The sequence below is a fragment of the Mastigoproctus giganteus genome, chromosome 4 (genome assembly GCF_048544385.1).
Source record: "Mastigoproctus giganteus isolate SK-2022 chromosome 4, ASM4854438v1, whole genome shotgun sequence".
Classification (NCBI taxonomy): domain Eukaryota; kingdom Metazoa; phylum Arthropoda; class Arachnida; order Uropygi; family Thelyphonidae; genus Mastigoproctus; species Mastigoproctus giganteus.
The window spans coordinates 10,404,885-10,424,780 of NC_143578.1; the positions used below are offsets into that span (position 1 = coordinate 10,404,885).

Sequence of the window (19,896 nt, forward strand, 5' to 3'; positions counted from 1 at the left end):
ACACGCATTACCATATGCTTTATTCACCTCTTTAACTGTTTTCGACGTATTTAAGCCTTTCTGACACAATACTGAATCACATATAGCTGTTCACTCTGTATGTCCGACATGATGCTTGCTTCAAAACAGTGGTCAGTGACACGCAGCTAAAAACAACTCTATTCCCGCAATGATAGCTCGACAAGTACTGACATGCGCATGCACAGTCTACTCAGTAGTGATCAGGGAAAGCGCTCCAGTGGCAGTTATCGAAAGTTAGCACGATAAACATCTTTGGAAACTAAAATAATGCCCGTAAAAATTTCAGCAGATTATTTGCATAAAGAACTTTTTAAATTGATAGAAGTGTGAGTTGTTGGTGAAAGGACTTTGATTTTTCAGTGCATTTCATTGGCTTCGTGATCAAAATAAATTAATTAATATCGTGTACGTAGAAAATTTAACAAACAAATTTTATTCTCATGATAAGATTACAAAAATATTAGAATCACGTGCTTTAAGCAGAAACACGAGACAGCAAAATTTTTTATTGGATATCCACGTCATTTGACGACTTCTGAAGGCGGTTACCTGTAAAATGTAAAAAGAAAAACGTTCAAAAATATAATATATTAATCTTGGACAAAAGGCCTTAATTTTTTATTTAACAAAGTGCAATTATATTAGGAAATGAATGCAAAACAACGATCAGATCATAAGTTCATTGTCCACCAAACAAAACAGGAACACCTCGGCTGAGAGCCGAGGTGTTCTTGTTTGGGTTGAAGACTCTCCTCTTTGTTGTGACTTGTGAAGCTAAACTGGTCTCCCTTGCTCCAAAGATGGATGAGTCGAAGAAACGTAAGTGTGCAGTAGGATAAAGTCACTTGCGTTCAGGCCTTAGGCAAGAAGGGTCAATTCGAAAAGGTGGAGACAGTCTCCTCTCCCAAGAAAGACAGTGGAGCAAGAGGCACTGTCCTTGGTATGGTACCACAATGGAAATCAAGACCATTCAGCCCAACCAACTGGAAGTGCTTCCTGGCAACTGCACTAGTGATCAACAAGGAAGGAAGGAGGTAAAAAGCTAACGCACGTGAAGCATCGAAAAGAATATGAATACGTTCACCATGCGAACATACTACGAAATAACCAAGCTAGAGACCGGTTTGACAAGGCTGAGACTACATACCAAGTGGATGGAACGATTCCCGGATGTTCAGGTCACAGAACAGCGAATAGCAGTCTAGAGAAGGACCGCCATCACGAAGAACCCGATAATGCCTGCAATCTTGGAAAAAATGAAGTAGGGTTGGAGCGACCAACTACAAAGAACAAAGAATACGGAGAGCATGGAACGAAATGAGGAAGAGAAAGAAGGAATACAACCCAGAGCAGCTGAAGTGGAAACAGATGGAAGAAAGCCCTAACAGAATTCCAAGCAATCGATCCCACAAAGACCTACCCGATACCGAAGCAGTGATCTAATAGAATCCTCTGGACAGTCGCAGACCACCGTAATCGGCAACCACATTAGCTTGGCAACAAAACTGGAGGTCATCCACACAGCAGTATACTTCCAAGTTTACTTCCCATCTTGTCCGACAGTCTTCTAAACCAAGGACATGTAGGAGATGGGAGAGTGAGAGATTCGGGAGGAAGTACAACAGTCGATCAAGAAGTCCCACAACTTGAGTTCCCAGGAACAGATAACATCTACAACGAACGTTACAAGAAGCTCACTTGCACACACAGAAGCATCTAGCAGAGCAGTTCACCCAGATCATAAGTCACCCAAAGACATTACCCGTTCTCACTCAAGGAATCACATACCTGAAGGCTAAATAAAAAGATACAAGAGACCCCAAGAAATACAGGCCGATAACCTGTCTCCCAACGATGTACAAGATCCTAACCAGCAGCAAAACCAAGAAGATATCAGACCATTTGGAGATCCAGGATATAAGCTGATGAGATGAGGATGCAAAAAGCAATTAACCATTGATGCCACAGTTATAGAGCTAGCCTTCAAGAAGAGAAGCAACCTGTACAGGGGCAACATCGATTACCTCAAGGTCTTCGACTCAGTGCATCATAGCTGCTAACATAGATGCTGAAAATCTACAAACTCAATCCAACAGTAACAAACGTCTTAGAAACAACCATGGCGAAAAGCAGTAGCACTATCAATGTCGAGAACATCACAATCAGACCGACCCCATCGAGAGAGGAATCTTTCAGGGAGATGCCATGAGACCGCTGTGGTTCTGTCTAGCACTCAACCAGCTGTCTACCATGCCCAACATCAGCAAGTATGGATATAACCTCAAAGAAGGAAGAAAAACGTTTAACCTTCCCCCCACCTGATGAACATGGATAACAACAAACTGTACGCGGAAACCGAAAAACCACTCCAGCAGTTACTCCGGATCACAGAAGAATTAAGCAATGATATCAAAATGAAATTTGGTCTAGACGACTGCAAGATCCACCGAGTGCATCAAGGGAAATCAGTAGGCCAACACTACCAGTTGTAGGCTGGTAAACAGATCGAAGCCATGGCAGAGGGAGAGGCCTACAAATACTTGGGGATGATGCAGATTCAGCAGTTACAGCACAAGGAAATTAAGGCCTGCCTGACCGAAAAATACCATCAGAGACCTAGAAGCCTGCTGAAAGCAAAGCTGAACTGAGGGATCACAATTAAAGCCATAAACACCTATGCAGTCCCAATGCTAACATACTTCTTCGGGGTCATAGATTGGACTAACACCGAGCTGGAGGATATCACGAGAAAGACAAGGATAATGATGACCAAGAGCCGCCAACACCACTCAATGTCGGTCGTGGGGAGACTGAACATAGTGCGGAAAGAATAAGGAAGGGGCTTGATAGACCTCATCGGGCGACAGAAGAAATCAATAACTAGCTTGAACGATTACTTCCATTAAACCACAATGCCACTCCACAAGGCCATAAGAAAGATAGACAAGTGGCATTCCTCACTGAATTTAAGCGAGGAGTTCCCTTCCACCCAGAGAAGACACTCCATGGATAAACACAAGAACGGTATACACAATGACCTCCTTCAGGACCACATAGATAAAATGGCTTCCAATACTTGGCTTATAAGCGTAACGCTCTTCCTGCAGACAGAACGATTCATGCTCGAATCAAGGTAATCAACATCAGGAACTATAGAAATACATCTCCAAGGACCCAAAATTGTTAGATCTCAGATGTCAAAGACTCTGAAACGATCCAACACATCACTGCAGGATGCAAGGTGATCATCCAAGCGCAGTACACTAGTAAACACCACCAGGTAGCCAGGATAACCATCAGAAGCTAGCGAGGAAATACCAGTTGATCAAAGAAAGTGTACGAAAAGTACATTGCCAAGCCCATTAGAGGCCCCAGCGTCTAGTGTACTGGGACCGGGCTAAAATAACGGACAAGAGAATTCCGCACAACAGACCGAACGTAACACTACTGGATAAGAAGGCGATTGCCATAGTGATGCCCCTTCACAAAACCGCAAGGAAAAGATTAGGAAGTACACAGACCTATAACAGGAGATCAAAGAGATGCAGCAATAACGCCCATTTCGATCATCGTGTCAGCCACGGAATGGTGCCAAGCCTACTTAAGAACCTAGTAGCAATAGGCCTCACTGATCACATTTACGTGGAATTTCAGCACGTCGCAATCCTGGACACCTGTAGGATGGTCACAAAGTTCTTCGACCACCAATATGAATAATAAAGGCCAGACATAACCACCTAATGCGCCTAGTACCACTGCTAGTCGCTGGCATGTGGAGAAAACTCCATGAAGAGAAGAAAAGTTAATAATAATACGAAGGTTGAATTTTCTATTTAACAGGATGGTAATGTCGTTTTTGGAAAGCAGTTAGCTCCCCAAAAATAATATTACTTATTATTTTTGCACTTCTGAAACTTCAGTATGGTCCAAAAACTAAGTGGTCTTAAAAATAATTCAAATTATCACTGAATATGCAAATGGTTTAATTAATTTTACAAGGAATGGTTTAATAAATTAAACCGTTCCTCCAAAGCTCATTTTGGCTTCGAAATATTTAAGATCAAATAAATCTGAATTACTCACCCCTCTTCTCCTAAGCAGATGCCACAACTCTGAAAGAAAAAAATAAGAAACTTATTCAGCATTATATCTCTGATTTGATAATCGAATATTCACACAAATGACATAAATTGTTTTCTTCAATGTGAGGAATCCATTGGTTAATCTCATCAATTTTGTTTTTCGTTCTATCCAAAGTATTGATGTGTACAGCTTATACAAAATTGAGCTCATTGTAATCACTAGAATGGACATCGACATAACAGTTAAACTTAATCGTGGATGTGATTTGGAAAATACGTTTAGTAAATTTGATATCAAATGTCTTCTACCTTTTTTTTAAGAAAGGGTAGGACATATATGACTAAACGAAAGGATGCTAAACTTTTGTACCCTCTTTTCAATCATTGGCCGAGTTAGTCGGTTTCAGGCATTGGCAGCAGTTTTTTGTCTCTGAAAGTCCATTTTTTCGACTAGAAAACACAGAATCGACTTAATAAAACATGCAATTTATAGACAATATGCATAAAGCAACATGATTAGTTGCCGATGCTCCTAAAACCCAACAACAACACAGCAACCTCAATTAAATCACCTGGCAGGTGCCTAGTCTCCAAACACTGTAATTTGCACAACTTAAACCTTTCTTCGTAAGAAACACCCTTTGTCCCTAAAATGAAGCATCCAGACCTGCATGCAGCACTCAAGGTATGGCTGGACCATTGCCTTATAGAAGCGAATAATCACCTCCTTATCCCTGCTCGAGTTAGTCGGTGTCAGGCGTGGGTAGCAGTTTTTCCTCCAGATCTCTCGATAAAATTAAAAATAAACTGACGAGCGCAACTAGAACTATAAAGCAACTTATAAAGTACGATTTAATACTATAATTAGGTCAATAAAATGCTAATATTTAATTTCTCTTTGACTATGATGATTGACATGGTGAATGTCTATTAATTCAAAAAGTAAACTTACTTGATACGAAGGCATTATCATCGAATTGAAGAAATAGTCAAAATCATAAAGAGGAGAAGCCAAATTTGTTACACAATCCTTGGCAAATTGCAGCTCCTAATTAAAAAAAGTACTTATATAAGTATTTTATATAATACTTCGAACTTCATTTGAACCATGAGAGAAAGAAAAGTATTTTACCTTAGAGGTTTCACCTGGGTAATCTCTGCATCTGTAATCTTCAATGTTTTCAGAAGTTATTAAAATTATTTTGGAGATCAAAAGGGCGCATTTTTTCCAGCTCTCCTTGAACTATAAGAAGGAAATTGTTTGTTAATTCCCCACGTTTTAACTACAAATTATGTTTGAATTATTATTCACAAAGAGTAATTAAAGTGTACTTTGGTATTTCATCCCAACGCATGCAATAATTTTTTTAAAAGTAATATTCTGAATACACCACCTCTTAGTCCATTGGACTTTCCTAGAAAAACAAGTCACTCAAGGCTGGTAGAAGACCTATCACAAAAATTATTTGTCCTGTTTGCTGCCTACCACCACTGTCCAGCAACCGATAAGGAAGCCCACGGAAATTCACTCCACCTGACCAGAGGGTATTCGAAAGGGTAATATGACAATTTTGTCATTCATCCGTCCAAAACATCAACAGGGAATTAAGGCATCAACGGAAACCGGATATTGTACCAAGTGGATTTGAATCCCTACCATACCGTCAGTGCTGTTCAATAATAGTTCATGGACATACAAAATTTGGAAAGACCAGAACAGAGTGTTTATTTGAGTCCTATGAGATAAACTGGAATTTTTGGTTTATGGCTGGACTAACACGTGCCACATCTGTACCTTACCTACTCAATGTTCTGCAGAAGGAATGGTGGACTATACACACTGCACTATTGTTTGTTGGTGGAATGGTCAATGCGTGATCAATACGCCAGTGGAATGTAGTGACGGTCATGTGAAATCTAGGTCTACAACGGTGCTTTTTGATGGTTAGGCTATTAATAGCGAAATTGGTGACTACCATCCGAACGTCTGCAAGCGTTCAGGTGACATCAAATACAGCATCAGTCATCATAGCAACGGTGAATCTGTAATCAAGGATAGACTTCTCAGGAAATGGAAACCAATCCACATACAGTCCATGCAGTAATGGAATGAACAGGTGATATGCAGCTCAGTAGCAGACAAGTCCGAACCAGCATTTTCTAGAAGAAACGTAACGATTTGCTATTCAACCATTGCCATCACAAGCCACATGCTCGCCGTGGTGGTCTAATCCACCGCAGAAGCCCCAGTTTCTACGACACGAAGCCAGGAGAAGACAGGCGTACTTGAAGGGTGATGGATCACAGGTCCTAAATGCTGCTCCTACCTCAACACTGAAATCAATTTCATAGTGGGCTGATCAGTTCATATAGGTCACATATCACTCGACAAGATGTTATCCAGTCTCAAACTTCAGGTCTTCTATCTAAAGTGCCACAAGACAGCTTCCACTCACTTGTACATCTGACTACAAGTGTCCGCTCACTTGTATACTAACCATAGCAGGATTCATAGCCTGCTATGGTTAGTATACTTGGGTTACTTGATGGGTTACCAATGGGTTACTTGAATAATTGGGTTACCAATGGGTTACTTGAATATTCATTCAAGTAACCCATTGGGGTGGGAAACCAGGAGCCAGACCTTTTCACCATCAAACTAACCATTCAAATACTCATGCCCATTTCCAAAGAGCAATTTTTTTTTTCATCAGGTCAGCCCACAAACATCCTCACAAAGGCGTCATTCATCTCACAAAGTAACCGCCGTGGTTTCAACAGGTTAAGCGCCCACCATTATTCTAAAAGGTTATACCCTGTCTCAAGTTATTTCTGTTTTGAAGGCTGCCAACCAGCCGGTAGAATCGATTCAATGTCAACAGAGTAGTGATGCTTATCATATCTGTCTCTGAGCACAAAACACACCTTAATTACTGCACCCGAGAGACACATCCTAAAGAAGACATTCTTTTGGCTGCTGTGAATGGTGCGAAATCATTTACTTTCACCATCATTTTTAACTTTAGAAAAAGAAAAAAGTCAGCAGCAGCGAAATTTGGTTGATAGGGCAGTTATGCTCAATAATTCCTTTTTGGGATGAAAATTTTCGAAGAGTTAAATCAGGAATTCGCAGATGCATTGTTGTTCAGCCAAATCCAGTTCTTATCTTCTTGAAAGTATGGTCTGACCCTTCGTCGGATAATCAAGTTCTCTGATTACCCTTCAGATAATCAAGTTCTCTGAGAAATGCAGACAGGCAGCCAGGACAGCTCATGGGTTTTATCAATTACATACAGAAATTTTACTAGAAGTGATAAGGAGGTAATTATTCCATTGTATAAGGCTATGGTTAGGCCGCATCTTGAGTACAGGTCTGGAAGCCTCACTTTAGGAAGATGTAGATCTGTTGGAACGGATGGAGAGAAGGGCAGCGAGATTGATGAAGGGAATAAAATATGCTCTTATCAAGAAAGGGTTTCAGTTTAAGACTTTGAATGAATTGAGTAACCTCAATGTTGATGGTATTCTTCCTCTTGCTGAGACTACACGCATGAGGCGACAAGAATTCAAATTGAGGCAGGATGGTCGCAGGATACATGTGCGGAAGTTTATCTTCAACCAGCAGGTGGTTGATTGTTGGAACAAACTTCCATCGGTTTTTTCTGGAAGTTGCTTAAATAAATTCAAGAACTAAACAAACTATTGGAATGGATGCAAAGGTGATGTGGGAAGGATTTTTCAGTAAATTCAGGAAAAATTAAAGCAGATGATCAGAATTCATTTCTGAACAGTTGCTTTAATTTTTTCTGAATTTTTGTCTCTTTGCTTTCCAGACAAACTCTGAATAGTGGATTTGCAATTCTCACTTGTTTGGATAAGGCCAGATGCTTAAATACCATGATCATATTATTCACTTCCCCAAATGCCCTTCTTCCACCAAAAAACTTTAAATTGAATGTAATTGACTTACGTGTTTCTATTTATTATTTATAAAATAAATTCTACTTACTATTGCGCCCATATTTCCTGGTTTACAAAGACAGTCAAAGAAAGCTGAACGATTCTTCAAAGCTATTAAAAGAAAGAGATCCCATTTTGTAATTTCAGTCTGAGAACGCCACCAAGATATTACAGCTAAAACAAAGAACTCATTTTGCTAAGCCTCAAATATAGTCAGTGTAATTACAAGTATAGGGCAGTGATGAGAAAATGTCGCAATTTAAGGTCAAATTTACGTCTGTAATTCTGCTCAAATAAAATAGGAGGTATAACTAAGATATGACTAGCACAGTTGGTTGGATCGTGGTCCTCCCCAATTGGTTGGAAAAGACCTCCGTTTGAAACCCGTCGATGATGTGAGGAATGTTTTATGGGTATTTTTCACAACGTGGCTGAGTTAGTCGGTCTCAGGCGAGGGCAGCTTGTTTTTTTTTTTTTTTTTTCGCTCGGAAACTGTAGAGAGAAAGAGAGCGGGTGAGTAAATCAGAATGTCCTAAAATGGGGATTTTAACTTTGTAGATATCGACTAGAACTTGTGGATTGGTAACTCAAACGATAACAAGGATTCTGCATATTTATTGGACAACTGTTTTGTACAACAGCAGGTTAGATAAGAAAAAATGAAAGCAGTACTCTTGATGTGGTTATCAAAAGGAATAAATCATTTCATTCATCAAGAATTTGCAGATAAAAGAATGAATGGGTAGCAGTGATCATAGCGTATTGATCTGAGGTTTCCTCAAGGATGTACCAACCATCAAGGATAAAGGGACAGGGTTTTGTTTTTGTAAAGGTGACTGCAGTGGTCTCGGACAGTTTTTAAATTCTATACAGTGGGACTAAAGGATAGTGTTAGCATCAGCAAATTTAAAATGGGAAGTATTCAAGAAAATAATTATAGAACCACTGGAATTTCCATATCAACTACGAAATATTGATCAAGACTTGGAAATTAATGTACGTCAAAGAAACTAATGAGACTTGTGCCGGAAGAATAAAATGCAAGGAATGATACAAATTATCAAGTGTCACAGTTGTAGATATAAACTAGTCTGTAATCAAATCAGAATCAAGCCCCAAGTCACATGTTCATGGCACCACTGTCGAAGAGCTCCGACGTGGTTTGGATTTAATGGGACCAAACTACTGGTTTCTTTGCGTAGAATCCACTTGGATTGATCCTTCTTAATACAATCCAGTTGGACAAGTTTTCATTTGTGGCCGCAGCAACATCAAGAGACAGTTGATGACTGGATATCATAAAGTTCCGTCTTGCTGCTGGAGCCAGATAACGGTCTGTTCTAGTTGATGTAGCCCTCGGGCGACCTTGCAAGCTCTCCTTGTAATTGGTCCTGTCTCCTGAAGCTCTCATACACTTGGATTTCAGGAAAGCCTTTGATACTATTGCACATAAAAGACTGCTTGTACGAATTGGAGCAGTGTGGCATTAAGGGCAAGTTACAATATCCATACATTTTTAAATCTCTGGCCTTTCCTGTGAACTGGCACACCTACAATAAAAGCAACGCAGAGATGGTGGAAACCCCTAAACCACTGGTGTCGCTTGCCACTAAACACACTCTACACTGGTTCGCGAGACTGGTTCGCGGACCAAGAGGAAGACTTCTAGGTATTGCCCTGGCCTCCAAATTCCCCAAACATCAATCCCATCAAGCATCTGTGGTTTGTGTTGGAAGAGCAACTCCGATCCGCGGTATCTCAACCACAGACCTTACAGGAGTTAAAGGATCTGCTGGTTACGTGTTGTTACCAGATACCACAAGACACATTTAGAAATCTTGTAGTGTCCATGCCTCGCCGGGTACCAGCTGTTTTGGCTGCACGTGGAGAACCAATGTCTTATTAGGTAGATGGTCATAATGTTTTGGCTCATCGGTGTATATATAAAAAATAAAGCATATATTTTTAGAATATATACCGCTTTTTAAACATATAGTTAACATTTTGACCCTGTAACCTCCTTTAAAGTTACCAGAATCTATTTTAACTCGTCTTCGCGCATAACAGTCATTGCTGCTAATGCGCCAATAAAACCTTATACAAAACCAAACCTATGCCTCACATGCCTATGTGGAAATAGAAAAGAAAATACACTTATAAAAGAAGTCACAGCACCTTCGGTTGATCACCCTATTCCACCCTGAACCATTTTTCTTACCTTAGCATATACATTTCTCATTTTCTCTCGTATAGGAGCAAAAAGGCGAGTTTTCATCTACGATCATCCCCCCTGGTAGTTGACCTTATGGGCAAACTAAACAGGGCTCGTAAAGATCTTAACTGTGAAGTGTCTACCGACACTCAGCTTCCTTTTCAGCATTACCGTCTTAGTTTTCTCACGAGAGATCTGCATCTAATGTTTTTCAACCAATGGTGCTTTCTTCTAGCTACTACCCAGAGTTGCCCAGCACAAGCAGAACCAAATCATCTGCGAATGCTATGGGCACTTTTCCATCCCATGCTTTTACAGAAATACGTCCGGTCAAATGATCTAACGATCGGTATGTCCTCTTCTTCTGCCAGTACCACCTGCGTATTTTATTTTATTTGTATTTTATTACACCCCACGTTGGATTCAATGTGGTCTGATGCAAGGACGTAAATATTGCAAATATTTTATAGCTCTGTTTGTAATGAGGACTGTTTCCTGATGATGATTTTATGGTAATACGCACGTGTGCTTGGAGGTTCTCCATCTACGACAGGATGTACTTCCACTATGAACAAAGTAACAGTTTTGCATAAACGATATTTCGTAATCTGTATTATTCCCATCTCTGATATCTAACTTCTGATGAACATCATATCTCTGAAATTGAGCTCAGAGCTTATTATCAGGTGAAATGTCATTTGTTTGACATTTTATAATAAACCAGAAATATCAGATGAGATTAGTTGTGGTTGTAGTTGGGTTTTAGGAGCATCAGCGACTAAGCTCCATGAAATTGTCTGTAAATTGCTTGTGTTGAGGTCGATTTTCTGTTTTTCTGGACAAAAAACGCGAGTTATCGGGAGAAAAAACCATACTTCCCTCGTCTGAGACAGACTAACTCAACCACCTTGTGAAAAAGACCCCACGTAATCAATGAGACTCGAACTCAGATCTTTTCCACCCGATGAGGGGAGGACAGCGATCTTAACCCACGAAGGCTGAACTGGTGGCAGAGAAGAAAAATGAAAAGGTTGATTATAAATCATCAGGGTATACAGACACCTACAGTAAATACAACGTAGCCTACAATCAAATCATTATAAGGATTAAGCAAGCTAAAGCAAATTGCGAGAAATCTTTGGCTACAAATCTACATTCAGGCCTGAAAAATTTCTTAGGGATGAGAACGCAAGAAGGACTCACACTGGCCTTGGTTTAATATCCATCCACCCTACAACGGGTGTAAAAGACCTGAATCTAAAATCCGTCGATGACGTGAGGAATTTTTATGGATCTTTTTCAAAATGTGGCTGAATTAGTTAGTATCAGGCCTGGGTAGCTTGGTTTTTCCTCCCGGAAACTCGGGCTTTTTGTCTAGCAAACATAAAATCGACCACAAAGCACACGCAGTTTGCAGATATAATAGACATATGGCGCAATATGGTCTAAGTTACTGATGCCCTACAACAATTATCAATCACCAGAACTACTCGTATAAAAGAAAATCCCGTTTAAACAAAATCACTACATCGAAAATATTTCTATGAATATAATATGCGGGAGATCTGATTGAGGTGTTTAAAGCTTTGAATGGACTGAGTAAGCTGAATATTAATGGCATTCATCCACTTGCTGAGACTACACACGTCAGGCGACTTTCTGGAAAATTCGAGAATATTCCAGAAAGGTGTAGAAACTCCTGAATGTGGTAGATTTTGTATAAAAAACCTGAACGTGGTAGAACTTTATATAAGAATCTTCAATGTGGAAGAATATTGTAGAAGAATCCTGAATACGGTAGAACGTTGTATATGATTCTAGAATATTCTAGAAAGTGGAGTGTTGTTTCAGTATTACAGAAGATGTAGATGATTCTAGAGTGATAATAATATAAATTGAGAAGGGCAGTAACTTGTAAATTCGAGCACACGTCATTCAGAATGAAAGTTTGGTGTAAGTTTTGTGTATTTTGTGATAACCATGGCAAGAAATAAGGAATTGAGTGTTGAAAAAAAGAACTACCACTCGACTCGACATTTCAAGGAGACTGACAATTTAAAGGTTAACCCATGATCAGGACTACCGCGAGTAACAACTGAAGCACAACATAAGACCATAACACTGATTTTTAAACGCCATTTACAACTTACTGTACTGAAATCCGAGCTGAATTCAATAGGAACTGAGATACTAAGGTGCCTACACCTACTGTAAAACTTCGTCACAGGAGGACTTTGTGGTAATGTTCGAAACCCCTTATTAAAACTGGAAAATCGAAAGAAACGGTTGGCTTGGTCTAAGAGCCATCAACACGGACAGTTGAAGAGTTGTTTAGTGCCTACAGTTAAGCACACAGTAGTGATTGCACCATGAAGGTTGTTTCTTGTTTTCTGGAGTAGGAGAGTGTCAGAATTGAAGAAATGTTAAGAAACATTAAGAAATAAAAACATTCTTGAATATAATGAAATATCCTCTGGGCTTCGACTTTGTGATAGAGATTTTTTATTACAACAAGACCCGAAGCACAGCTCTAAACTGTGCAGGGACATTCTAGTAACCAAAGAACAGGAGAGAATATTTTTGTATATTGTGTGGCCACCCCAATCGCTTGAGCTAAACCCAATATAGGTTTCACCGAACCATCTAGTCCGTCAAGTTTGTGAAGTCTGCCCATCTTCAAAAATGGGAAACTTTGCAGATCGCTTGGAATGATCTTAAATTTTCCAAGCCATCTGCTATTATAAAATTAATCGCCATGTTTGTATTAAAGAGAAATAATAACATCAAACTCACCACATTCCTTCATCAAAGAGCTGTTGAATTCAACATCTTGTATACAGCAGAGAACAGTTGCAGGAAATATCGCAATTAGAACGGATAACTTCATTGTGAAGGAAGGAATCACGAACTGAATGCGTAATGGTTTCGGGCATAAATATATTTACCATAGCCACATGACAGATGATGTCTGCAGACGTCACAAGTGCATGCACCACACTCTTTTACATCATACAGCTACACTGCCCTTTGCTGGAGAGAAGTTTCTAGATGAAACTTCTCTAGTTGCTAGATGAAAAACCACAAACAACAGACTAAAACGTAACTCACACTCGTCACGCTCGTCCGCACTGACTATGCTGCCCTACCAAGGTTCATTGGACCCTTATATCTATGAATATAAAGTGTACTTAATTGAGTTTAGAGCAAAAGCCTTCAAGCAATAAAAAGACTTTATACTGTGGAAACTGTACATTGCGACAACAATTGAAAGATAATATTAAGTCTGTAAGTGTATTCTGTGGTCGATTTGCTGTTTATTGGAACAAAAACCCGAGTTTCCGGGAGAAAAAACATCCTACCCTCGCCTGAGACCTTTTAAATCAGCCGCATTGTGAAAAGTCCCAAAAAAAAGTACCTCGGGATTCAAACTGAGGTTTTTTCCACCAGGTGTCGGGAGGCAGTGGTTTTACCAACTGTGCTTCCCTCAAGGGCGTTAAGTGCTGATTATCCTTATGGGTTAAATTGGCTAAAAAATTACCATGTATGGTAGTCATACACAATTTTCAACAAACAGATTGCTGTTCCATTGACTTTGAGTATGTTTTTTGAATGATTAACACTTTCAGGTTTACCAAGGCCGTGAACTGGACGCTCTTTGTTGAAGACACTCCATTTATTTCAACAGATTTTCTAATTTATGCAATGTATTTGTAAACTCGAACTCAATAACCATTCTCCAGTTTCCCCTTTATTATTATTATTATTATTATTATTATTATTATTAAATCAGTTTATTGACCCAATAAATGTGGTCTGACCCCCTTACAGGGCCATTCAGCCACGAGGGCGATCCGTAATTCAATTAATTATTCACATTCTATATAAACAAATAAATATAAATCAGTTTATACAATCAGTGGATGTGACAAGGTCATCTTACATAAATAACAGCCACAAATATTTACAAATTTCAGTAGACGATTTAACAGTAAACAAATTTACAAATTTTGGTACACCATTTCCGGTGGGAGTAAATGTTATTGATCCATCCACTTGAAAGTTTCCTGTACTTTTTCTGATCTGTGTACTTTTGAGTCACAGAACTTGTCTACATCAATCGTTAGTCTGTTGATAAGCTGGACAGTGTTTCCGGTTGTCCAGCCCTGCTTGAAGATGAAGCCGAGGGTCCGCCTGGTAGCGTCTTGCTATTCTGGGACTCCTAACGATGTCGTCCATTCTGGGGGAATTTATGCGTCTGGTTATGAGTTTAGCGAGTGTTAGAATATTTTGGGAAGCAATCTGATGTTTCCAAGGTCACTTCTAAATTAGAGTAGAGCACCAATCTACAGTGGCGGGCAAAAAAACTGTATCAGCTTAAAAAAAGTGTAGCCGTTGCTTTGTCCCAAGAAGGGCTTTCTACGCGTGTTATTGCTGATAAAATAGGCTGCTACCAGTCAGCAGTATCCCGGGTGCTGAAATTAAAGCGTGAAACTGGTGATGTGAAGAGGAGACCTAGATCAGGCCATAAGAGAGTGGCTATGCTTTCCCAAGATCGATATCGTTTGTCTGGTAGGGAATTTCACTGTAGACACCATACAGTCTGGATGATATTCTTCACCACGTCTACGGCCAATCGTTTGTCTCCCATCAGAGCAATGCAGGTTGAATTTCTTCTCATCCAAGAAAATAACTGACTTCCACTGCTCGGGGGTCCATTTGACATGCTCCTTACACCAAATTAATCGGGCCTTTTACATGTTTTGTGTGAGGAGGGGCTTCTTCTTAGGACGACGGGCTACAAGTCCATTTTTGGACTTGTAGTCTGACTGTTACTTCCCTTGCTACCACTCCTGTATGTTCTTCTCATTCTCTTCTCATCTTAGACGAAGAAGATTTACAATTTTTAAGACATATGCGCTTCAAAACGCGGTACTCTTTTGGCGTAGAGACCCGTTTACGTCCGGTTCCTTTTTAACTATCAACAGAGCCAGTATTCTTGAGTTGGAAAGAAATCTACTCACAGTCGACTGATTACAAAACACTCTATAAGCAATATGACGGGAAGAACATCCTTCCTCACTTAAAGCAACTCTTTCTTCGTGGCGTCAACTGCACGTAACTCTCCATCCTGACACAAACAAGGAATGACTGCAACTCTTGCAGAGTGTGCGTATACAGCTGAAAGTAACGGCTGATGCAATATTACGTCATCACCTATGCGTGTCAATCTTATCTGATGCAATCTGCAAGAAATATTGCCATATACTTACGTTATTCGGACGACAATTACAATTCTAAAGGGTGATGCACTTTCTTTGAACACCAGTGTACACAAACATAACACTACTCCAAGGCTGGGCTAGTTTACAGAGTCTGTCAAAACCTACAGTAATACGAGGCGGATTTGAACTAACGTTCTAGGAGCCGTCCAAACAATAACACATGTCCACATGTTACCTTTTCAAAGCATCAGCATAGTCGAAGTCCAGAGGATATTACATTATGTTCAAGAATGTTTTTTTAGCCTTATTTTTTTAAAATTCTTCAGTTCTGGTGATGTCACCCACTCCAGAAAAACAGAAGCTACCCCAGATTATGATGGAACCACCACCACCATGCTTTACTGTTACCACTAATCAATGTGGTACCATTTTAAATTCAGTTGATCGCCTGACATAAACTGGGCGCGCGGATCCAAAATTTTAAATTTGGATTCAGATGTCCACAATACAGTTTTTCACTCTTCAATTGTCTAATGTTGATGGTTCGTAAACCATAACCCCAGCCAACCACTTATTTCGATTTTTCCAAGCCAAACACTCTTTCTGAATGGCAGGTGTTCGATTTTTTCTTTTTCTTCAATTCATATTATTGTAAAACACACTAGAATCATATATAATGTCCTATAATAAAACAATACTCCCACTTTCTAGAAATATCTTTAATCATATATAACTTTCCAGAATTTTCTACAACATTCCAAAGTCTTATACACCTTTCTGGAATATTCCAGAATATTTTAGAAATTTCTTAAATATTTCTAAAACATCATTTAAGTGTTTTGATTTTTATACATAATAGAAAACATTTTAATAAAAAATGGTAAACAAGTCGATCCTATTTTAATAGAAACTTTGAAAATTAAGAAAAATTAAACTTGATTCTAAACTTTTTGGGGGGGAATGTAGTTTGTTCCAGCGACCAATCACTCTCTGACTGAAAACAAATTTGTTGGTATCCAGTATGTCGTAAGTTCAAATTTGTATTCTTCGCATGTAATGGTTGGGTCATAGAATTGCAGTCGTTGGTCATATTGAGAAACGCTGTCAAATGACATTATAAACAGTACTGGTATTCCCAATAACAGGAAATTTCAGTACACATCCTGCCCTCTTTTGCCAATGCTGCTCTATTGTATCACAAACATATTTAACGATATATTTCGAAACCTTCCTGTACACCAGCAAATAGTCCAATTAACTTAAAATCGCGAGAGACCTTGGACATCCTTTCGTATAGTACGAAATAGAGGACTCCTCGCGGTTGTTTTTGTTGTAGTAGGTTTTAGGGGCATCAGCGACTAAGTCTTTTCCACCCGGTGTGGGGGAGGATGACGTTCTCCACAGCAGGTAGAAGACGCACGGATTCGAGTCCTATCAATGAAACGAAGAATTTGTATATGTTTTTTTACAATGTGGTTGAAGCAGTCAGTTTCTGGAGAGTGTTGCATGGTTTTAGCTCCAGGAAACCTGAGATTTTCATCCAGCAAACAGCATATCGATCACAGAACGCAATTTGGGTCTAAGTTGATGATGCCCCTAAAATCATACTACAGCAAATAAAGTGAAGAAGAGGGACTGAAAGAATGCATTTCCATTGGCAGCAAAACTATTTTTAAACTTTCAAATTTTGAGATCTCAATAAATTACACCATTCAATGAATGGGATTGGGTTCAATGCCCAGTTCGTTCATAAAACCACTAATATCTTTACAGAAACGCATTGTGTTCCATAAACAGTATGTGACCTTTTTGATATACCATAATTTTAGTTCTTGCTTCAAGTAACTTCCACTGTTGTAACCTGGAATCAAGGAGTTCTGCTTGCTTCTCAGCTAAGTTAAAATGACTATCTAGGTCACTCAACTCTTCTTGCTTAATTAAGGCAACACATTTTAATTTTCTGGTTGACAGTCCAAATCTGCTGAAGTGGATGATGGTCAAGTCTGAAAAACAAGAATCCTTGCGATATTCATATCTGCTTTCTTTATCCCTTGGTTTTCGGGATCTGGTATCTACAGTTCTTTATCATGTAGAACATACCTTATTTTAAACGATATGTTAGGATGTATGTAGACATGTATAGTATCTTCTGTACAGCGGCACCAGGAACATTAATTCAACTCTGCCATGGTACTCTGCAACGATACAAGAATCCGTAGAACGGCCAGAAAAATGTTTGTGTACATTATGTGTTGTTATATTGTTTCTGGCCTCTTTGCCACCGGTCAGGGATCTCCTGGAAAGCATGCCAGGTGCCCGTCTATACCTCGAGGAGGCGGGACACAACTGGATATGTTCTTAGCCAAGTGGAGATAGACCATTACAATCTTTGTCTGCCCAGAAGAGGGCGAAGTCCCTCATCCACCGGAGGTAGTGCTATACCAGTGGGTGCCAGGAAATCCTGTACCAACAGCTACCCAAACTTAGGGTACCAGCATAGATAAAAAATAAATAAATAAATAAAAGCATAATTTAAAAAAAAGAAAAAATTAATAATTTAATTTTTAAAAAATAAAATAAATAAGTTAATTAAAAAAAACAAAAAAGTAAAATAAAATAAAATAAAAAAAAACCCCACAGTTTCCCAGACTTTCTTCTAGTTTCTTTAGAAGAAAGTCTGGAAAATAGAAGAAAAAAATTACAAAAAAATAAATAGATAAAATAAAATAAATTTTAAAAAACAATAAAAAATTATTTGAAAAAAATATATATATAAATAAATAAATTGAAAAAAATAATAATAAATAAATAAATAAAAGTGAATTGTCTAAGATTGGACCAATCCCGCACCCACTGGAGGCAGTGCAATACCAGGGGGTGCCAGCAATCCACAGGTTGCCCAGTCCTGACGGGATAAAAGTAAAAAAAAAAAAAAAAAACTGGATCTTCAAAAAGATGATCTTCTATGAGCTATTCAAGATGACAATATTTTATCTTTTCAAGACACCACTCACTGTTGAGGCTGACGACATTGAAACTATTTTAGAATCATTTACAACGTTCTACCAATTCAGGATTCTTCTACAATGTTCTTCCACATTGAGGATTCTTATATAAAGTGCTACCACATTGAAGATTCTTCTTAGTTCTACCACGTTCAGGATTTTTATACAAAGTTCTACCACATTCAGGAGTTTCTACACCTTTCTGGAATATTCTTGAATATTTGAGAACGCCACTTCATGCGTGTAGTCTCAGCAAGTGGAAGAATGCCATTAATATTCAGCTTACTCAGTCCATTCAAGGCTTTAAACACCTCAATCAGATCTCCCGCGTATCATATTCATTAGAAATACCAGATATTCCGAAATACAGTATAGCAGATAAAAGTTGTTTTTAATACTCCAATGTTTTCTTTTAATTCTTATATTTTTTATCCCCTCATTAGTATGGAATTTCACTTTACAGCAATTGAAAATATGTCGGTTCAATTTGCACTAGGTTCAGTTCGATTACTAATTCTGATTCCGGGAGGGAGAACACAAAAGCCTTCGGCTTGTTTGTTCTCACTCCCGCAGTCCCCCAAATACCAGGTGGAAAAGACCTGAATTCCAAACCGTCACGGGTTTTGAATTCAGGTCTCTTCACCCGGTATTTGGGGGACTACGATTATACCAAGGAGAAGGTGAGTACTTCTATCGTTCTCATCCCTAAAAACTTCTCACGCCTGAATGTAGATGGAAAATATGTCAGTAATCTGAACAGGGTCATCAATAGTTATTGCATTCATATTCAGAGGACCTGTGTGGCTCCTTCCTCTCCTTTTACTGTTAACATGAGCAGAGAACTCTTTGCTACTTTCATTGGCATTAGTAACCAAAGATTTATCGTAATTTGCCTTAGCTTAAATCCTTTTTAGTGATTTGATTGGAGGTTACGTTGTATTTACTGTAGGTTTCGGTGTCTCCTGATGATTCAACCTCTACATTTTCCTTCTCTCCCACCAGTTTCATCAGCCCTCGTGGGTAGTTTATAAGATCGCCGATCTCCCCACACCGGGTGGAAAAGATCTGAGTTCGAGTCCCGTTGATGACGTCAGGACGTTTTATAGGCTTTTTTCACACGGTAGCTGAGTTAGTCTGTTTCGGGCGATAGTAGCATGGTTTTTCTCCTAAAAACTTGGGTTTTTCGTCCAGAAAAACAGAAAATCGACCTCAAGACAAGCAACTTACAGACAATTTCATGGAGCTCAGTCGCTCATGCTCCTAAAACCCAACCACAACCATTCTCATCTGATATTTCGGGTTTATTATAAAAATATCAAAATCCCTGTTGACATTTCACCTGATAATAAGCTATGGACCCAGTTTCAGAGATATGATGTTTATCCGAAGTTAGA

The 19,896-nt window shown here is 39.1% G+C and overlaps 1 protein-coding gene across 1 annotated transcript; it reads right to left on the bottom strand.

The window, feature by feature from the left end:
• Positions 1–530: 530 nt before the first annotated feature.
• Positions 531–13,167, bottom strand: LOC150086390 (uncharacterized). Its single transcript, XM_090371348.1, has 6 exons — positions 13,069–13,167; positions 8,113–8,174; positions 5,236–5,346; positions 5,056–5,151; positions 4,105–4,133; positions 531–570 (listed from the first exon to the last, which is right to left on the bottom strand). Exons 1-6 carry the CDS (start codon positions 13,160–13,162, stop codon positions 567–569), a joined length of 396 nt encoding a protein of 131 aa, XP_090227474.1. The 5' UTR covers positions 13,163–13,167; the 3' UTR covers positions 531–566.
• Positions 13,168–19,896: the final 6,729 nt, after the last annotated feature.

What these genes read in the sequence shown, in the direction of transcription:
- LOC150086390 (XM_090371348.1), bottom strand. Translation starts at nt 13,162, where the DNA reads ATGAAGTTATCCGTTCTAATTGCGATATTTCCTGCAACTGTTCTCTGC. An exon ending in CTCTTTGATGAAGGAATGTG is followed by an intron (nt 8,175 to 13,068) that starts GTGAGTTTGATG and finishes TTCTTTTAATAG; the next exon opens with CTTTGAAGAATCGTTCAGCT. An exon ending in TGATAATGCCTTCGTATCAA is followed by an intron (nt 4,134 to 5,055) that starts GTAAGTTTACTT and finishes TTTTTCTTTCAG; the next exon opens with AGTTGTGGCATCTGCTTAGG.